This window comes from Dama dama, chromosome 23, assembly GCF_033118175.1.
Source record: "Dama dama isolate Ldn47 chromosome 23, ASM3311817v1, whole genome shotgun sequence".
Taxonomy (NCBI): Eukaryota; Metazoa; Chordata; class Mammalia; order Artiodactyla; family Cervidae; genus Dama; species Dama dama.
In genome coordinates, this window is record NC_083703.1 from 70,892,204 (window position 1) to 70,909,067 (window position 16,864).

At 47.6% G+C, this 16,864-nt stretch overlaps 1 protein-coding gene across 1 annotated transcript in view; it reads right to left on the minus strand.

Moving 5' to 3' along the window:
• Positions 1-16,864, minus strand: part of PTPRT (protein tyrosine phosphatase receptor type T) — a 787,366-nt gene that overhangs the window by 272,968 nt on the left and 497,534 nt on the right. Inside the window, exons 9-10 of the mRNA XM_061125699.1 lie at positions 11,441-11,642; positions 9,970-10,072 (exon numbers count right to left, since the gene is read on the minus strand). Coding sequence (XP_060981682.1) covers positions 9,970-10,072; positions 11,441-11,642 — 305 coding nt within the window. The remainder of the gene's footprint in view (positions 1-9,969; positions 10,073-11,440; positions 11,643-16,864) is intronic.

Consider the following 16,864-nt stretch of genomic DNA (forward strand, 5'->3'; position numbering starts at 1 on the left):
TTTCCTGGATGACTGTTCTGAGTGCAGCTCTGGGTTACACTCAGCGCCTCCTTGGTGGTTTCACTAGTAGGTGTTACAAGTCTCTTTAATCACAGGTCCATGTTCCATTAGCCGTCATATTCAGAGTATGGGACGGCCCCATCGGAAATAGCTCTGCAGCAGCATTTATCCCATTTTTTCCTTATTTCTGGTTGCTGCTTCTTGTATGTGGCTCCTGCTCTTTCCCAATCTGGTGTGATGAAATCCCAGCAGGCTATGATACTTGACAATAAGTGGTATTATGTGCAGAACTCAATCTCGCAGCTTTGGGGGGAATGCTTCTTTCCCATCCCCCCCCCCACCTCCCATCGTACATAGGACTCCTCATCTCCAGGCCCTGGTGGAGGCAGCCCAGAGAGCAGGTAAACCAAATGATGTTTAGAGAAAGAGCATCTAAATGTAACTGTGGTTTCTCATCTCTAACAAAGTGGACAGGGACTCGTGAACTCCTCAGGCTGCCCCATCTTAATAAATCCTCCAAATTTTCATTTCCCCTCCCTAACAGCATGCCATTGCATGCTGGTATCTGAGAATCAGGTGGTAATGATGCCAATGTTACTCACTGTAGCTCCACAGACTGGCAAAACCCTCCTGTGGTTGCTTCATGTGATCCCACTCTGGGCTTCACAGTTATTAAAGGAATCCTAGAGGAAGTTTGGCAATTGTTTCCTTTACTTCTCAATAAGCCTTCTTCTTTCTTTAAAAGCTGGCTGGAACTCCTGTTCACCCTGTAGCTCAGCAGTGTGTATTTCAGAATCTCTAGTCTTAACTACGGAGAAGGCAATGGCACCCCACTCCAGTACTCTTGCCTGGAAAATCCCATGGACGGAGGAGCCTGGTAGGCTGCAATCCATGGGGTCACCAAGAGTCGGACACGACTGAGTGACTTCACTTTCACTTTTCACTTTCATGCACTGGAGAAGGAAATGGCAACCCACTCCAGTGTTCTTGCCTGGAGAATCCCAGGGATGGGGGAGCCTGGTGGGCTGCTGTCTATGGGGTCGCACAAAGTCGGACACGACTGAAGCGACTTAGCGGCAGCAGCAGCAGTCTTAAGTAGCTGTACCTGTCAAAGGCAGCTGGATTATGGGTTCTCATCAGGCAGTGAGGAGAACTTGCAATGACCTTAGAAGCCACTGGCCACATTACACTGTCTCCCTGTTCAGCGTGTCATACTTCTGACCCTCCAAGCTAGAGCCCTACCCTCTGGGCACTGCCTCAAGTAACCCAGGAAAGTGAGCCACAGGTCCCAATAACCTTGGTCCCCCTGAGGTCCGCAATTGGTCCAGGTCCCTTCATGGTTGCCTGGACCATGCCTCAGGTCCCAGCCTGTCCCTGCCCACGTGGTTTCTGACTCCCCCGTTCAGGTCCCTCACAGACCTTTCCCTCCCTCTGTGTTCCTCGGCTCAGAGAATGGCACCATGATCCATCCATTTAACCAATCCAGAAACTTGGGAGCCATCCTGGACAGTGTCTCTTTCTTCACACCCATCCCCTGCCCTGGAAAGAAGTCATCGCCAAGGCTCACCCATTCTACCTCCTCAGCAACTGTATCTCCAGCACCTTCATTTTTTATTTTTTTGGCTGCACTGGGTCTTTCTAGTTGCAGCGCACGGGCTTCTCACTGAGGTGGCTTCTCTTGTTACTGAGCTCTAAGGAGCACAGAACTTCAGAGGCTGCAGCATGAGGCATCAGTAACATTAAATCATTTGCATTCCTGAGCAGAACCTGCTTGCTCAGACTAAACCAGATTCATGGGACTCTGGAGAAGGGACTGTGGCAAAAAGGCAAAAGGATGTCAACAAAAGCATGGGTGTTGATGCTGGAGATGGGATCCTATAACTCTGCGTGGAACTATGCAGCTCAGTCGGCTGAACTCGGGAGGTGGGATGGTGGGGTGACCTGGACCCTCTAAGACTCAGCTACAGCTGATAACAGTCTGTTGTGAGTGTCAGTGGCACTGTTAGTTCAGAGCTGTATCTGCCCTTAGGATGGCAGCAGTCCATGGGCCTGTTTTGCTCATTTCTGGGTCTCTGGTGCTCAGCACAGGGTCTGGCACATGGTTTTTTGTTGAAATTCAAAGTAGACAGTTATTGCTTAATTAGTTAAGGAACTGATAAACAGATGAGCTAACAGGTAAACCTCATTCATCTCCCAGGATCTGGCCTCATTTCTCCTGCATTTTGACTCCGTGTACCCACTCTGGTCCTAGTATTTATAAGGTCTCTGCTCATGCTTCCCTGGTGGCTCAGATGGTAAAGAATCTGCCTGCAATGAGGGAGACATGGGTTTGATCCCTGAGTCGGGAAGATACCCTGGAGAAAGAAATGGCAAGAATACTCTAGTACTTTTGCCTGGAGAATTCCATGGACAGAGAAGCCTGGTGGCTACAGTCCACGGGGTTGAAAAAAGTCAGACACAGCTGAGTGACTAGCACTTTCACTTTTCAGCTCAGGGAGCCCCCACACCCCTTCCCAAGGGGGCTGTGGATCTGTTCGCTTTGATTTCACAACACTGAGCGACATCTCCTCCAAGCTGAGGGCACTGCTCATGGCCCTTGTTTTGCTGGTCCTTCAGTCGTTGAGACCTCCTAGCCCTGTCTGATTGATTTGGTGTTTCTGAAAGGCGCTCAAAACTGAGAATCCATTTTTGAGAATCATTTTGAGGATTTTGTGACACTTTTGGAGACCACTGCACGCTCCCTGACAGGTCACAGGCCCACCAGCACAAGCCTGCAGTGAAGCTGATATAGTGTTAGAGGACACCCAACAAACAGGCATCAACTGCAGCAGGGCTCAGGGACTAATCCTGCCATGGCTGACCCAGGGCGGGCAGCCACCCCTTGTCTCAACAGCTGGGTCAACCCCGGGGGCAAACTGAACACCTACCAATGGCACTTTATGCATTTTAGCTTATTTGACCTTTAACACAATCTGTGATGTGGGTAGTCTCATTTTACCAACAAGCAGCTTGGATCAGAAAAATTCAGAATCTGACCCTGAGCCATGAAATAAGTCAGTGGCATGAGGGGATCTGATTCCAGGAGCTTCTGCTGCACCAGTGTCACCATCTGGGATGTCAGCTGTGGTAGGAAGAGCACGAGATCTCAGGTCTGAGCCTGTGGGACCCAGTTTCTTCCCCCAAAGAGGTCACAGGCTGGTAGAGACTGAAAATGCAAGTCCCTGACCGAGGAGGGGCCAGGGCAGCATGCGGACCCAAGGTGGGTCCCTTTAGCAGGAGGGGAGACGGTCCTGGATGTGGCAGATCTGATCTGGGTGTTGGGGAGGTGGAGGATGCCGTGATCGGCAGAGAGAATGGGACAAGGGATTGACTGCTTAGAGAAGGACAAAAACTTGAGCATCTCTCTGCCAGTGTTCCCCATACCCTTCAAGACAAAGTCCAGACCCTGAATGAAGGCCTTCCCTGGCTCTTGCCCCCTTCTTTGCCTCATTCCCCATCTCGGTGCCCTGGCCCAAAGTTCCCTGAACCTAACACACACCTGCTCTACCTCAGCTCCTGTACACACCATTCCTGAGTCAAATTCCCCCTCATCTGGCAGTTCTCAGGCAACACAGCCTCCAGGAAGCCCTCCTCTCACAGAGCCAATGATGGAAGGCTCTGCTCTGAACTCTCATGGAAACCAATGACCAGATACACAGGCTCATCTGCATTTTTTTCTTTTTCTGTTTGTCTTACCTATAGAGTGGCACGTCCAAATGCGACTCTTTTAATTAAAATAAAAATTAAAAAAAATCAGTCCCTCAGTTTCACTGGTCCTATTTCAAGTGCTGAACAGTCACATGTAGCTAGTGGTGTCTATCAGGGCATTTGCATCATCGCAGGCAACTGTACTGGACTGTGCTCTCACACACAAGGAGCCGGGTAAAAGCAGGGCCTGTGAAGTGCATCTCTACCGTTCCAGGACCCTGCCTCTGCCAGGTACCACCCGAGTTGCTGAATTTAACCTTCCTTCCTTTCTTTTTCTGTCTCTCTCTTTATCCATACCACCCACCCTACCCTTCCTTTCTCTCTTTTTCTCCCTCTCTCTCTTTCCTGGAGTACCTACTAAAGCAAGACCCTGTTCCAGGGGAAGGGATCCATTAGTGTCAAATTTCCCAGCTTCCTGGAGCTCACAGTCTAGTGAGGGGCAAGTAAGAAAGAAAACCAAATAAAATATACAAACAAATGTACAACATAATTAAAAGCTCATGAAAGAATGATGAAGGAAGCATACGCGGCATGGTTGAGTAAAGCCCATTAAAGGGACAGAGCAAGAGGAGACAGAGCCGGAAAAGAAGGTTAGAACCAGATTTGAATGGGTCTTGAATTCTGTACTAAGAAGCTTGAACTTAATGTGGTAGGAAGCCAGTGACCCATTTAAGAATTTTAAGCAGGAAAATTAACTTGATCCAATTTGTGCTTCTGAAGGACCAGTTCAGAAACTCTGTGGGGGATAGACTGAAGGAAGAGGAACTTATGACAGGCAGACCAGAAAGCTGCCCTGGCAGGTCAGGAGAACAGGGTGGACAGTGGCAGAGGGAGGAGAAAGAACTAATCCCAAAGCTGATTCCTGGCAGGCCAGTGGCTAAGACTCCATGCTTCCACTGCAAGGGGAGTGTGGATTTGATCCCTGGTCAGGGAAGTTCCAAAAAAAGCTGATGCAGAAGCTGAGTGGATGGGTCCCAGTGAGTGATGGGACAGGAAGGAGACAGTGGAGGGGGAGAATGGGGAGGACAGCTCTCAGGAAGCCAGCTGGGGATCCAGAGGAGGGTCTGCTCCAGAACCGGGGGCTCTGTCCTGGGTGTCCCTTCCAGGATTGCATTATGGGTGATTAATTCACGGCCAAGTTACTTTCTCATGAAGGTTACTACAGATACATCAGCATGACAGGCGGGGCGTGAGGGAAGAAGGCTCAGCGTGTGCGAGCTGGAGCTGAATATTAGATTCTAGTCACTATTTGATTGATCTTTTAAGCAATTCTGGGATTCTGTCACTTAAAAACCAATAAATCTTTGAAGGCCTGGGGAAAGCAATGCAAAAGCAATAAATCTCCATTGCGGAGTGTTAGAAAAATAGGCCAAGCTGCCAAGGTGGTTGGGCTGGAGGGATGAGGGTGCGGGGGCCCCCAGTGGCAATCCTTCCTCTACTGATCCACACCATCACCCTGCCATGCTCAGTCCTACCAGACAGAGTCAGGGTTGTGTGGCTTCACGCACAGGGCAGCAGGCAGTTCACCAGGGGCTGAGTTTGGCTCAGCCAGGATCGCAGCATCACAGGCAGAAGGAGGAAGAAGAGCCTACCTGGGGGTGGCCTGGAGGCTGAGGCTCAGGTACGAGTCTGCTGGAGAACAGGAAGGCTCTCCATTCAGTCATGCTGGGCTTCATCGGCTACAGGTTGGGCCCACACAACCAGAACTGTCTTGTCCACCCATTACCTGACATCCCAGTTAGGGGGAACTCAGAATTTCCTGGTGGAGCAATGAACTCAGAGGCAGGAAGCTAGGTCCATGACCTTGGGCCAGCCACTTAATATCTTAGTTTTTAGCTTCTCCTCTGAAATGGAGATGGCATTTCCCACACAGCTTACTCACTGGCTAGGTGACAATCAGATGCTATGATGGAATTACAGGCACTATTAGCTATTAATATAAAACATGATTCTGAGCATCCTTGACCCAATGCATCTAGAGAGCTCTTTGTGTCCAGGGGTCACAGACTGCCTTGGCTGTTTTCTCAAGGCTCCTGCTTCTCCTAGCCTGCAGGACTCCATGCTGGTCCACTTGCCTGGGTTGTGCTCATCTCTCCAGCCTGCCTGCCCCTTCTCTCAACCAATACAGTCACTGTCTCTACTGGCTTCATATTATCTTGCTTTGCTGGTTTCATTATTCTGTTTCCTCTCTTCCTTAATGCCCCCTCCCTGCCCCATTCACAAGCATATTCAATGGATGATAAGACTCAAGCTATGACAAACTTAGACAGTGTATTAAAAAGTTGAGATATCACTTTGCCGACAAAGGTCCACCTACTCAATGCTATGGTTTTTCCAGTAGACATGTATGGATATGAGAGTTGGACCATAAAGAAGGCTGAGTGCCAAAGAATTGAGGCTTTGAATTGTGGTTCAACAGGAGACTCTTCAGAGTCCCTTGGATATCAAGGAGATCAAACCAGTCAATCCTAAAGAAAATCAGTCCTGAATATTCATTGGAAGGACTGATGCTGAAGCTCAAGCTCCAATACTTTGACCACCTGATGTGAAGAACTGACTCAGTGGAAAAGACCCTGATGCTGGGAGAAAGTGAAGGTGGGAGGAGAAGGGAATGACAGAGGATGAGATGGTTGGATGGCTTCACTGACTCAATGGACATGAGTTTGAGCAAACTCCAGGAGATGGTGAAGGACAGGGAAGCCTGGTGTGCTGCAGTCCATGGGGTCGCAAACGTCAGACACGACTTAGTGACTGAACAGCAACAAAGATTCTAGAGGACAGGTGTATGTCTGTCTTGTTTCCTGCTATATCTTCAGGCCTTAGCTCAGTTCCTGCTCTAAAAATATGTTAAATGATTTAATGCTCGACCGCCTCCCACAGGGGCATTCTAGTGCCCAGAGTTCAAGGTGACACAGGATTAAGGTAGCTGACTTCTATGTGATATTGTTTCTGCTGTCACCACGGTTGTCCTGAAAGCCTTGCTAGCTGGCACTGATTAGTCTCTTCCCTTCTTGGCAAATGCCCAAGCAACAGTCTGAAAATAATTCCAGAAAATGAGTGTTGAGCCACCCTCAGTGATCTAGAGCTTAAGAACAAAAGCAGCCAGACTTTGCCAGACACCAAGCATTGCCCTCTGAGCAGTGACATTTATTTTAATTTCTTTCCAATGGAAATGTCACCAAAATAGATCACATATGACTTTTCTCCTAGGGAGGTGGTATGGCTAGACTGAAGTGAGTGTTGGCTTTGGGGTGGCTGAATTGGGTTTAAAGTCTGCCTGCACCACTTAAGTGTTCCATTGGTTGGGTCAACGCACTTAGTTTCCGTGTATCTCAGTTTCCGTATCTGCAAAATGGGGAAGCTACAACTGCAGTGCTGTGAGGAGGCAGACAGTTTATGCAGAGTGACAGGCACACAGCCAGTGTGTGCTCACCAAATGGAAGCTGGCCAGCTCTTTCAACTGGAAAATGTGGGATCTCAAGGGCTTCCCCAGTAGCTCAATGGTAAAGAATCTGCCTGCAAAAGAGGAGACCTAAGACATGTGGGTTCGATCCCTGGGTCGCAAAGATCCCCTGGAGATCGCAAAGATACTAGAACCTACTCTAGTATGCTTGCCTGGAGAATCCCATGGACAGAGGAGTCTGGCAGGCTATGGTCCATAGGGGTGCAAAGAGTTGGACACGACTGAAGTGACTTAGCACATGTGGGGCCTAATGGTACATTTTTTGGGTGAACCAGTATGGTAATATCTCAGTGCATGAAAGTCAAAGTGTTAGTCCCTCAGTCATGTCCCACTCTTTGCAACCCCATGGACTGAAGCCCACCAGGCTCCTCTGTCTATGGAATTCTCCAGGTAAGAACACTGCAGTGGGTTGCCATTTCCTTCTCCAAGAGATCTTCCTGGTTCGAATCCAAGGTTCGATTCCTGGGTCTTCTGCATTGCAGGTGGATTTGTTACCATCTGGGCTACCAGGGAAGTCCAATCTTAGTGCATAGAGGGGAGATAATGACAACATTGCTTGAGAATAACAGGAAGAAACATAGCAGTCTGGTAATCTACAGTAACAGTATGGTAATCCTTATCTGATGCTAAAAAGCCACCATCCACTTTGGTTCATCACAGGTAGAACAGTCCTGGAACAACTCACGTGGGGAATATAAGGCAAAAGTTATACCCTCACAAATGCTACACATACCTGTTTGATGGCCTGAAGACCCAACTGACTTAGGATAGACACTGTTCAAAGTCTACAGAACAGGCAGAAAATTCAAATTGCTGGCAACTGATTCTATTTGCTCCACTGTCCATAATTTCTGGAGTAGGACCAGGGTGGAAAACAGGTAACTAGACCTCTCAATAGCCTCCTTCTTGGCTGATCTCCCTCCAGGGTCATAAAAGAGACTCTACATGTGGCTATTCAGTGGCTTTCCAGTGCCCCCCCTCAGATCAGTTCATTCTCTCAGTTCAGTTCATTCGCTCAGTCGTGTCTGACTCTTTGCAACCCCATGAACTGCAGCACGCCAAGCCTCCCTGTCCATCACCAACTCCTGGAGTTTACTCAAACTCATGTCCATCGAGTCGGTGATGCCATCCAGCCATCTCATCCTCTGTCGTCCCCTTCTTCTCCTGCCCCCAGTCCCTCCCAGCATCAGGGTCTTTTCCAAAGAGTCAACTCCTTGCATGTGGTGGCCAAAGTATTGGAGTTTCAGCTTCAGCATCAGTCCTTCCAATGAACACCCAGGACCGATCTCCTTTAGGCCTCGACCTTTATGCTGCAGCAAATATAACTGCTCCTGGTAGCTCCCCAAGACATCAGGCTCCCTCTTAACTCCATGCCTTCACTCATGCTGGACCGTCTTACTGCCCTGAAATCTCATACAACATTTAAGATATATCCCTTAAAGTTCCAATCCTTTGGCCACCTGACACAAAGAGCTGACTCATTGGAAAAGACCCTGATGCCGGGAAAGATTGAGGGCAGGAGGAGAAGGGGACAACAGAGGATGTGATGGTTGGGTGGCATCACCGACTCAATGGACATGAGTTTGTGCAAACTCCAGGAGAGAGTGAAGGAAAGGAAGGCCTGGCGTGCTGCAGTCCATGGGGTCACAAAGAATGTGACATGACTTAGTGATTGAACAACAACAAAGATACATCTCACTGTCACCTCCTCTGGGACTTCTGCCCTCTGAGCTCCTATGTGCATCTCCACAAGCATGAGCTGTACTGAAACTTAGTTTTCATGTTTCTGTCTCCCCAACTACAGTCCAACTTTCTTTAGAACATGAATCATTTGCAGGCAGTTCACAGGCATGTTCCAAGCACTTAAACAGTGCCTGGCACCAAGTGAAAGCTCAAGAAATGTTCGTTGAATGAAGGAATCAATGAGTTGCTTTCATCCCCTGTACTCTGCTCCATTCCTGGCATATAAAATACTCCACGCATGCTTGTTGAGCTCAACCGAGCCAATTTGAAAGCTGTTCCACTAAACACTCTGCTTGGCTTCAAGGGTCTGTAGTCCCTTGAGCTTTGAGCAAAAGCCAGTAACATCTTATGGAAAACCCAGATGAACTTTCTGGCCACCACCATATAAAGCGTAGCTTATTTAAAAGAGGTGCCCACCTTCTTGACAGCTGAAAGCCCATGGACTTGCTTGGGGTCAGCTTGGCTACAGAGATGCCTTCACTGCCTGGACTGTAGATACACTCGAGACTCCAGCCTCTTGTAAACACACCTGTAGTATGACTGACTTCAAGTCCCCTGTGGAACACCAAGGCTATAAATGGGACTAGTGCTGAGGTCGTGTCCCCTTTGAAATTTCTGAGCAGGTCGTTTTGATCATTTGGTGCATCTGTCTACATGTCTGTTAATGGCAGATGGGCATGTAAAGGTGATCTTGCCAGGATACTGTGTTCCCAGGGCCTCCAGCCTGACTAAGTAAATTTACCATAGGCTTGTTCCAGAAAGTTCTCTCTCAGCCCTCTTCAGATCCCCATCCACACCTTCCCACTAAGCCAGTCCCAGTGCCCCACGGAGGGGAGAGAGGGCTCCTGGCTCCGTGGCCCTTTGAACAGGGCTTGAAGCTGCTGACCCTTTTCCTCCAGCAAGCCTTGCTCCTGGGCAGTCATGCCCACAGGCATTGCCAGTGGCATGATTCAGCTGGAGGTGTGCATGGTGAAGAGAAAGAAGATGGCAATCATCAGGTTCAGAGCCCTCCTTACCTGACAGGGGCTCCCCGGGACTGAGCGGGCTTCAGCATCACTGTGATGGTCGTGTCTGTTTCATTCAGTGGGGTGTCTGTGTCATATTCAGGCATCGACGGAGCTGGACAGAGAACAGAGAGAAGGGAGCTTAGCACAGGTCCCCGCCCCCCACCATCATCACCTTCCACAGGACACCCAGGTTGCCTAGGAGGGAGATCTTTGGGGAAGGATTGGATGAGTCACATGGCATCCCAGGCTTTCAGCAAAGAAGACCCTGACTTTCAACCTTCCCGCAGGTTCCTTCAAGATACAGAAGAGTCTGGAGAGGGGAACAATGATGTGGCTGGTAGCCTTCATGGATCAAAAAGTTCCATACCATATAGACAGATAAATGCAGGAAATATAAGTACTTAAAGGTGTGAATGTAGAGTCAACCTTAAACACATTTAAAATGCAAATACAATTTAAAAAACTAAAATAAAAAAAGAAATAAAATGCAAATACAGCAGTGATGAACTTTACTCTGATCTTTCTTTTTTTCCTTCATGAGACCCTCTCTTCTGATAGCAGCATCACTAAACCTAATCCCCTGAGAAGGTAATTTAGCCATTTGTACTAAGAGCTATTAAACTTACATCCCTTTTAATTCAGTATTTCAATTTCTGGAATTTAATCCTAAATTCATAATCCAAGCCAAGAAATCAAACTTTATTCTGTAACATGTTCATTGAAGCATTATTTTATTAAAAACATGGAGGCGCCAAATATATCCAACCACAGGGGAACGTTTAATTAAATTACGCCCATCCACTTGACAGAACATCGTAATGAAAGCAGTGTAGCAACATGGAAGATGCTCATGGTTTAAGGCTATGCAGAAACATTAAGCTACACAAACTACCATGGGTCTGCATCTATGCAAAATATGTATGATGCAGACCAGAATTGCATGGGCATGCTGAAATAATGTAAACTGTAAACACAGATCTGAGATAATTCTGCTCTGAAACTGTCTGGTGGGGGAGGGGGTCTTACAGCTGATGGCAGGTGGCATCTTGGGCTGCTCTGGCTCTGGTCATTCACTTATTTTTTCATTCACTCATTCACTGGAGGTTACATGAGAACCTGTGCTGTGCCCTGCACTGCCAAAAGGAATACTCTTGAAAATGAATCACCTTTTTACAAATGAAATCGTATGGGGAAAATGTACTATTTGATGCAACTGTGTGCTAGGTAAACTATTTAGTAAATCACTCAGCATTCCCTCTGGTCTAGTGTAATTGATATATGTTCTATATTTTAGGAAGCTCCTGGATTAGGTTTTCTTCATGAGATGATTGTAGTGACAGACGAGGGACTGCACTGTCCTTGTTGCTCCAAGATCACATGGTGATGGTCGGCTCCGCCCTTTTCCACTCCCAGGTATATTAGGAGTGGATAAAAACCAACACCATCACCTTTCTTCCTTTTCCCTCTCTAGGACAAATACCTGAAATTTTGGTGGCGATCCTGGTGGTGACAGGCGGCCCAAAGCCCTTTGCAGTGCTGGCCTTGATGGTGAAGGAGTAGGTGGTTCCAGGGTACAGACCCACAAAGAGGTGGTGAGTTTCATTCCGAAGCTTGAACACTTTGCCCCTCTGGCTGGAGAGGTCAGCACTTGGGTCCAATGAGCCCACGGCCTTGTAGTTGATCTGTGCAAGAAGCCAGCAAACAAACCAATCAGTGCCTCGCCCAGGAAGCTGAGTGGAGCTCACCTGGAGGAGCGTCAGGGGAGGGAAGCAGAAGGCAGGCGAGTGTGGTCAACGAGTTTAGCCATTACCATCCACCTTACAGATGATTCCAGCCTGCAAATACTTCACTGTCCATGCTCTGGAGCATTGCTGTCTAGTAGAAATAGAATTTAATCCACATACGTAACTCTCAATTTTCTAATGGTCACACTCATTACAGAACAAAAAAAGAAGACCGTAAAGTAAAATTAATTTTCATAATCTATTTGGTTAAACCCAGTAGATGTAAAATATTATTATTTAAACCTGCAATCAACATGAAAATTTAATGAAATACATTGTACTTTATTATTCATATTAGGTCTTAGAAATCAAGTGTGTATTTTACCCTGTGCACATCTCCACTTGAACTAGCCACATTTCAAAAGTGTGGTGACTCTGTGTGACTTGGGGCCACCACTTTGGACAATGTGGCTGTAGTTTAAGTCACTCAGTCACGTCTGACTTTTTTCAACCCCTTCATAGGGGTTGAAAACTCCATAGTCCATGGGATTCTCCAGGCTAGATTACTGGAGTGGGTTGCTTTTCCTTTCTCCAGGGGATCTTCCCAACCTGGGAATCAAACCCAGGTCTCCCGCATTGCAGGCAGATTCTTTACCAGCTGAGCCACCGGGAAAGCCCATGTGGCTGTAGAGCAGTGTCCATGTATAGTGTCCTGATAAGAATTATCTGGAAGGCTAGTTAAAAATGAACGAAGCATCCCCTACTCCACAAGGTGCTGCCTGGTGTCTCATGCATTATCTCATTTGTCTTCCCGGAAAAAGTTGGGGGTATCAAGATATCCATTCTCATTTTAATGATGGAGAAATTGAGGCTCCAATGGAAACAATCTGTATTAAATCGCTGCTTTTTGAAATATCTATGATGAAGACCCAGTTCTGTTTCCCCATCCACTGCAGACCCACAATGATTCAAAGACCACATCACACATGACATCATGTGAGTTCTATTGCACATGCAAGGAGACACATCCATTGACCACACATGCAATGTCAATGCCCTAAAGAGTTTCCGGGTGCCCCCTCTCAACTTCTGCATGATATTATCCTGCTGTGAAAGTAACAAAACAGTTGGTATTTCCTTACCAGCCCCCAGGGATCACACTCTAAGCATCTTATTTCTAAATTTCACAGCTGTTAAAGCAGCAAACTTAGGATTTTTGGTTTACTTGCTTTATCTGTGTGTGTGTGTGTGTGTGTGTGTGTGTGTGTGCGCATGCGCGCGCATGCTTAGTTGCTCAGTCATATCTGACTCTTTGTGACCTAATGGACTGAAGCCCACCAGGTTCCTCTGTCCATGGGATTCTCCAGTCAAGAACCCTGGAGTGGGTTGCCATGCCCTCCTCCAGGGGATCCTCCTGACTCAGGGATCAGACCCAGGTCTCCTGCATTACAGGCAGATTCTTTACCATCTGGGTCACCAGAGAACCCCAGGTTTATCTAGTTTGTTCTATTAAAAGTGTTTTACTGGAGTATAATTTATATTCAGAAAACTAGACAGCTGGATGAAGTTTTACTAACTGGACAGGACCATGTGACCAGCAACTAATCAAGAGACACCTTACCAGACCCGAGATTTTCCCCTCACACCTCCTTTCCGATTTCCCCCTCCCCTGCAAGAATACCCTCTACCCTGCCTTCTAACAGCAAAGACCAGCTCTGCCTGGCTTTGAACTTCATATAAGTGGAATTGTACAGGCTGTACTTTTCAGTGTCTGCTTCTTTTGCTCAACATCATGTGTGTGAGATTCATGAGGCTATCACGTGTGGCAATAGATCAGGCCTTGCCATGGTTATCCCGTGTCCTATCTCTGACCAAAGATAAACCCAGGTTTGTTGGACTCTGAAACCTGTATTCTTTACTCCAAACTACCCTTAGTGGCCTGAAGACGCATTGAAGTAACCAAAGAATACGTTCATTCTGTTTATTCACTCGTTCCCTTGACAACTAGTCCACGCACACTCCTGTATTCTAGGTCATGCACTCCGTGTGGCCAGGCCCTAGCAAATGAATGCAATGCACACCGGTCAGGCCCTGTCCTCAGGGTCCTCTGTTCCAGAATGGGGTAAGTTAACTACACAGCCGCCTTGCACCATTGTCTTCCGTCAGGAATGTATCATGCTTGTCAGGAAGGCCAAACCCAGGCAGAAAACAGAATATACCAACTTTGCTTTAAAAAGAAGCAGCTGGGACTTCTCTGGTGCTCCAGTGCTTAACACTCCATGCTCCCAATGCAAAGGGCCCAGGTTCAAACCCTGGTCAGGGACCTAGATCCCATATATCCCAACTAAGTGTTCACATGCTGCTACTAAAGATCCCACATGTTGCAACTAAGACTCGGTGCAGCCAAATAAATAGATAGTTAAAAGAAATTAGTAACTGGCTTTTTCTGGTTAGGGTACCAATCATTCCGAAGAAAGAGGAAACCTCTCTCTCTGCTATGAAGCAGAAGCAGTGTAGCAACTGATGTCACACGTTGAGGAGAGAGGCCAGACTTTGTCTGGAGCGCAGTGAGTCCAGGCAGAGCCATGCACAGAACTGAAGGATTTGGGCACTTTGCAAGCAGAGCTGGCAGGGCACCCACCCCTCAGTTCCCGGGGTGGGGGTGGGGGCTGGTCACAGCATTCCCTCTGATAACTTCACCCACTTCAGCCCTTCTCAGGAGCAAGCCAGGTAATTCACACTCCCAGGGACTGGATTGATGGAAGTTGAACCATACATTTCCGGCTCCTCTTTTGTGATACTGTTGCTGCATCCCTGGGGATTTCCCTGAGGGATGTCACTCCATGTGTCTCCATAGGTAGCTGGCTGGAAAACACACCCATCCTTGGCTACCTTCCATTTCCTGCCCCAATTTTTAGTGTTTCCCAAAGTTTTCAATAGTCTGTTCATGCTCAAATCCTTGTCTCAGGCTCTGCTCCTGAGAAACGTCAAACCAAGACAAAGTGCTCTGGGCGGTATCTTAAGGGGAAAACTGAACTATCAATAATACCCAGGGATGATAAAGAGTCAGAGCAGAGGAAGGAGCATTCTAGGTTCTAGGCAGAGCAAACTAACTGGGCAAAGACCTGGGGTGGGAGAAGGCTTGGGAGAAAGGAGAAAAAATCCTGTGTTGATTGGAGAGCTGTGTGCAGCTGGAATCCAGTTTTTCCTGGTGGAAGGAGGAGGCAGATGTTCGAACAGTTCTGCCTGTGGCTATGAACCCCGGGGTGCTGGAGCATCCTTTTGAAATTCCGCCCCCATCCCCTGCCTGGGCTGGTGGCAACTACATTGATATACAGACGCTGGGTGGTGAAACTCATGCCTTATTTACTAGCCAATTCCTTTTCTGCGCTCCAAATTCAATCCAAAAGCGACTCAATTTCCACCGAGCTGTCAATATAATATACCGTGCTCGCCTGCTCTCCTCACCTTTCCTGGTATTACAGGATCCTCACTTACTTGTAATGAAACACTATGAATAAATCAATGTATGTTAATATAACGTGTCTTCAATTTTTTATGAAGGGTTTCGCCAAATCTAATTCCCTCTGCTTTGTCAGAACCAGTCTTTGAAAAATTTAACTTGCAAGTTTTACGAAGTTAGTGGGGGATCGGGCTGGGGAGGGGAAGAAGGAAGGTGAGAAAAATTGAATGGGATGGAGCTGGGACTGTAAAATGCATCCAGCAATGTGAGTCCTCATTTGGAGGCGGAGAGAGAAGAAGATTTGTTAGAATAGCAAACATAAAACAAGGAAGTGGTCAGGAAAGAGGGCTGAGCTGCATGTCAGCCCTGGGCTCCAGGGGCGGGGCTCTGGCTGCAACAAAGTGCTCTGGACCACCCTCGTCTCTTGCCTGGCTGCTCTCAGTAGGATGCACCGACAGACCCGAAGCTGGAGTGAGAACTTTCCAAAGAGAATTCAATCACATCACCCCTTAGAACAGCGGTACCCAATCTTTTTGGCTCCAGGCACCGGTTTTGTGGAAGACAAGTTTTCCACACACTGGGGGTAGGGGGTGGAATAGTTTCAGGACAACTCAGGGGCATTACACTTATTGGGCACTCTCCTGGTGGCTCAGATGGCAAAGAATCTGCCTGAAATGTGGGAGACCGGGGTTCAATCCCTGCATCAGGAAGATCCCCTGGAGAAGGAAATGGCAACCCACTCCAGTATTCTTGCCTGGAGAATCCCATGGACAGAGGAGCCTGATGGGCTGCAGTCCATGGGGTCGCACAGAGTCGGACCCGACTGAGCGACTAACACTTTTTCACTTATTTCTACTGCACAGTAAATGTAATGTACTTGAATCATCCTTTTTCACTGGGCTTCCCTGGTAGCTCAGACAGTAAAGAATCTGCCCGCAATGCAGGAGACCTGGGTTCGATCCCTGGAATAGGGAATGGCTACCCATTCCAGTGTTCTTGCCTGAAGAATTCCATGGACAGAAGGCATTAGGCAGGCTACAGTCCATGGGGTCACAAAGTGTCAGACACCACTGAGCAACTTTCACTTGCACTTATTTCTATTATTATTGTATCAGCTCCATTTCAGACCATCACTAGGCATTAGATCCTGGAGGCTGGGGACCCCTGCCTTAGAATCAAAAGAGCAACAGTTTCCCACAGTTTTGGTGATAGGACCACATCCTTACCTGTGGTTCTCCAGCTCTCAGCATTCACTTGCCTCTCTGGCCTTCCTAGTTTGCATCCCAGGTCTTATTTCAATGTCTGAAAAGAGCCATGGTTTCTGGCCACAGGGCTTTTGCATCAGCTATTCTCTCAGCTCAGATGATTTTCTCCTTCCCTTCACTTCATTAATGACTCCTCACCCTCAGCTCTTGCCTAAAATGACACTTGCCATGAGCACCTTCCTTGACTCTCAGGTGCTACTATTTGACGTTCCAGAGTCACAAGGGGCTCCTTTGAAGCACTACTTTTATACTGAACCCTGCAATTATTTCATTGATGATTCCCTTTTCTTCCAGCCCAGAGGTGGAAAAAGTAAAGCTTCAAAGCCATAGTTGGCCCATCATCTGTTTTTGTAAATAAACCTAGTTTGGAACACAAGTCACGACATTCTACTCTTAAGTGTTTACAGGCATGGTCTTTGCCATCTTTGTGACTTCCAAGGCAAATGGACCAA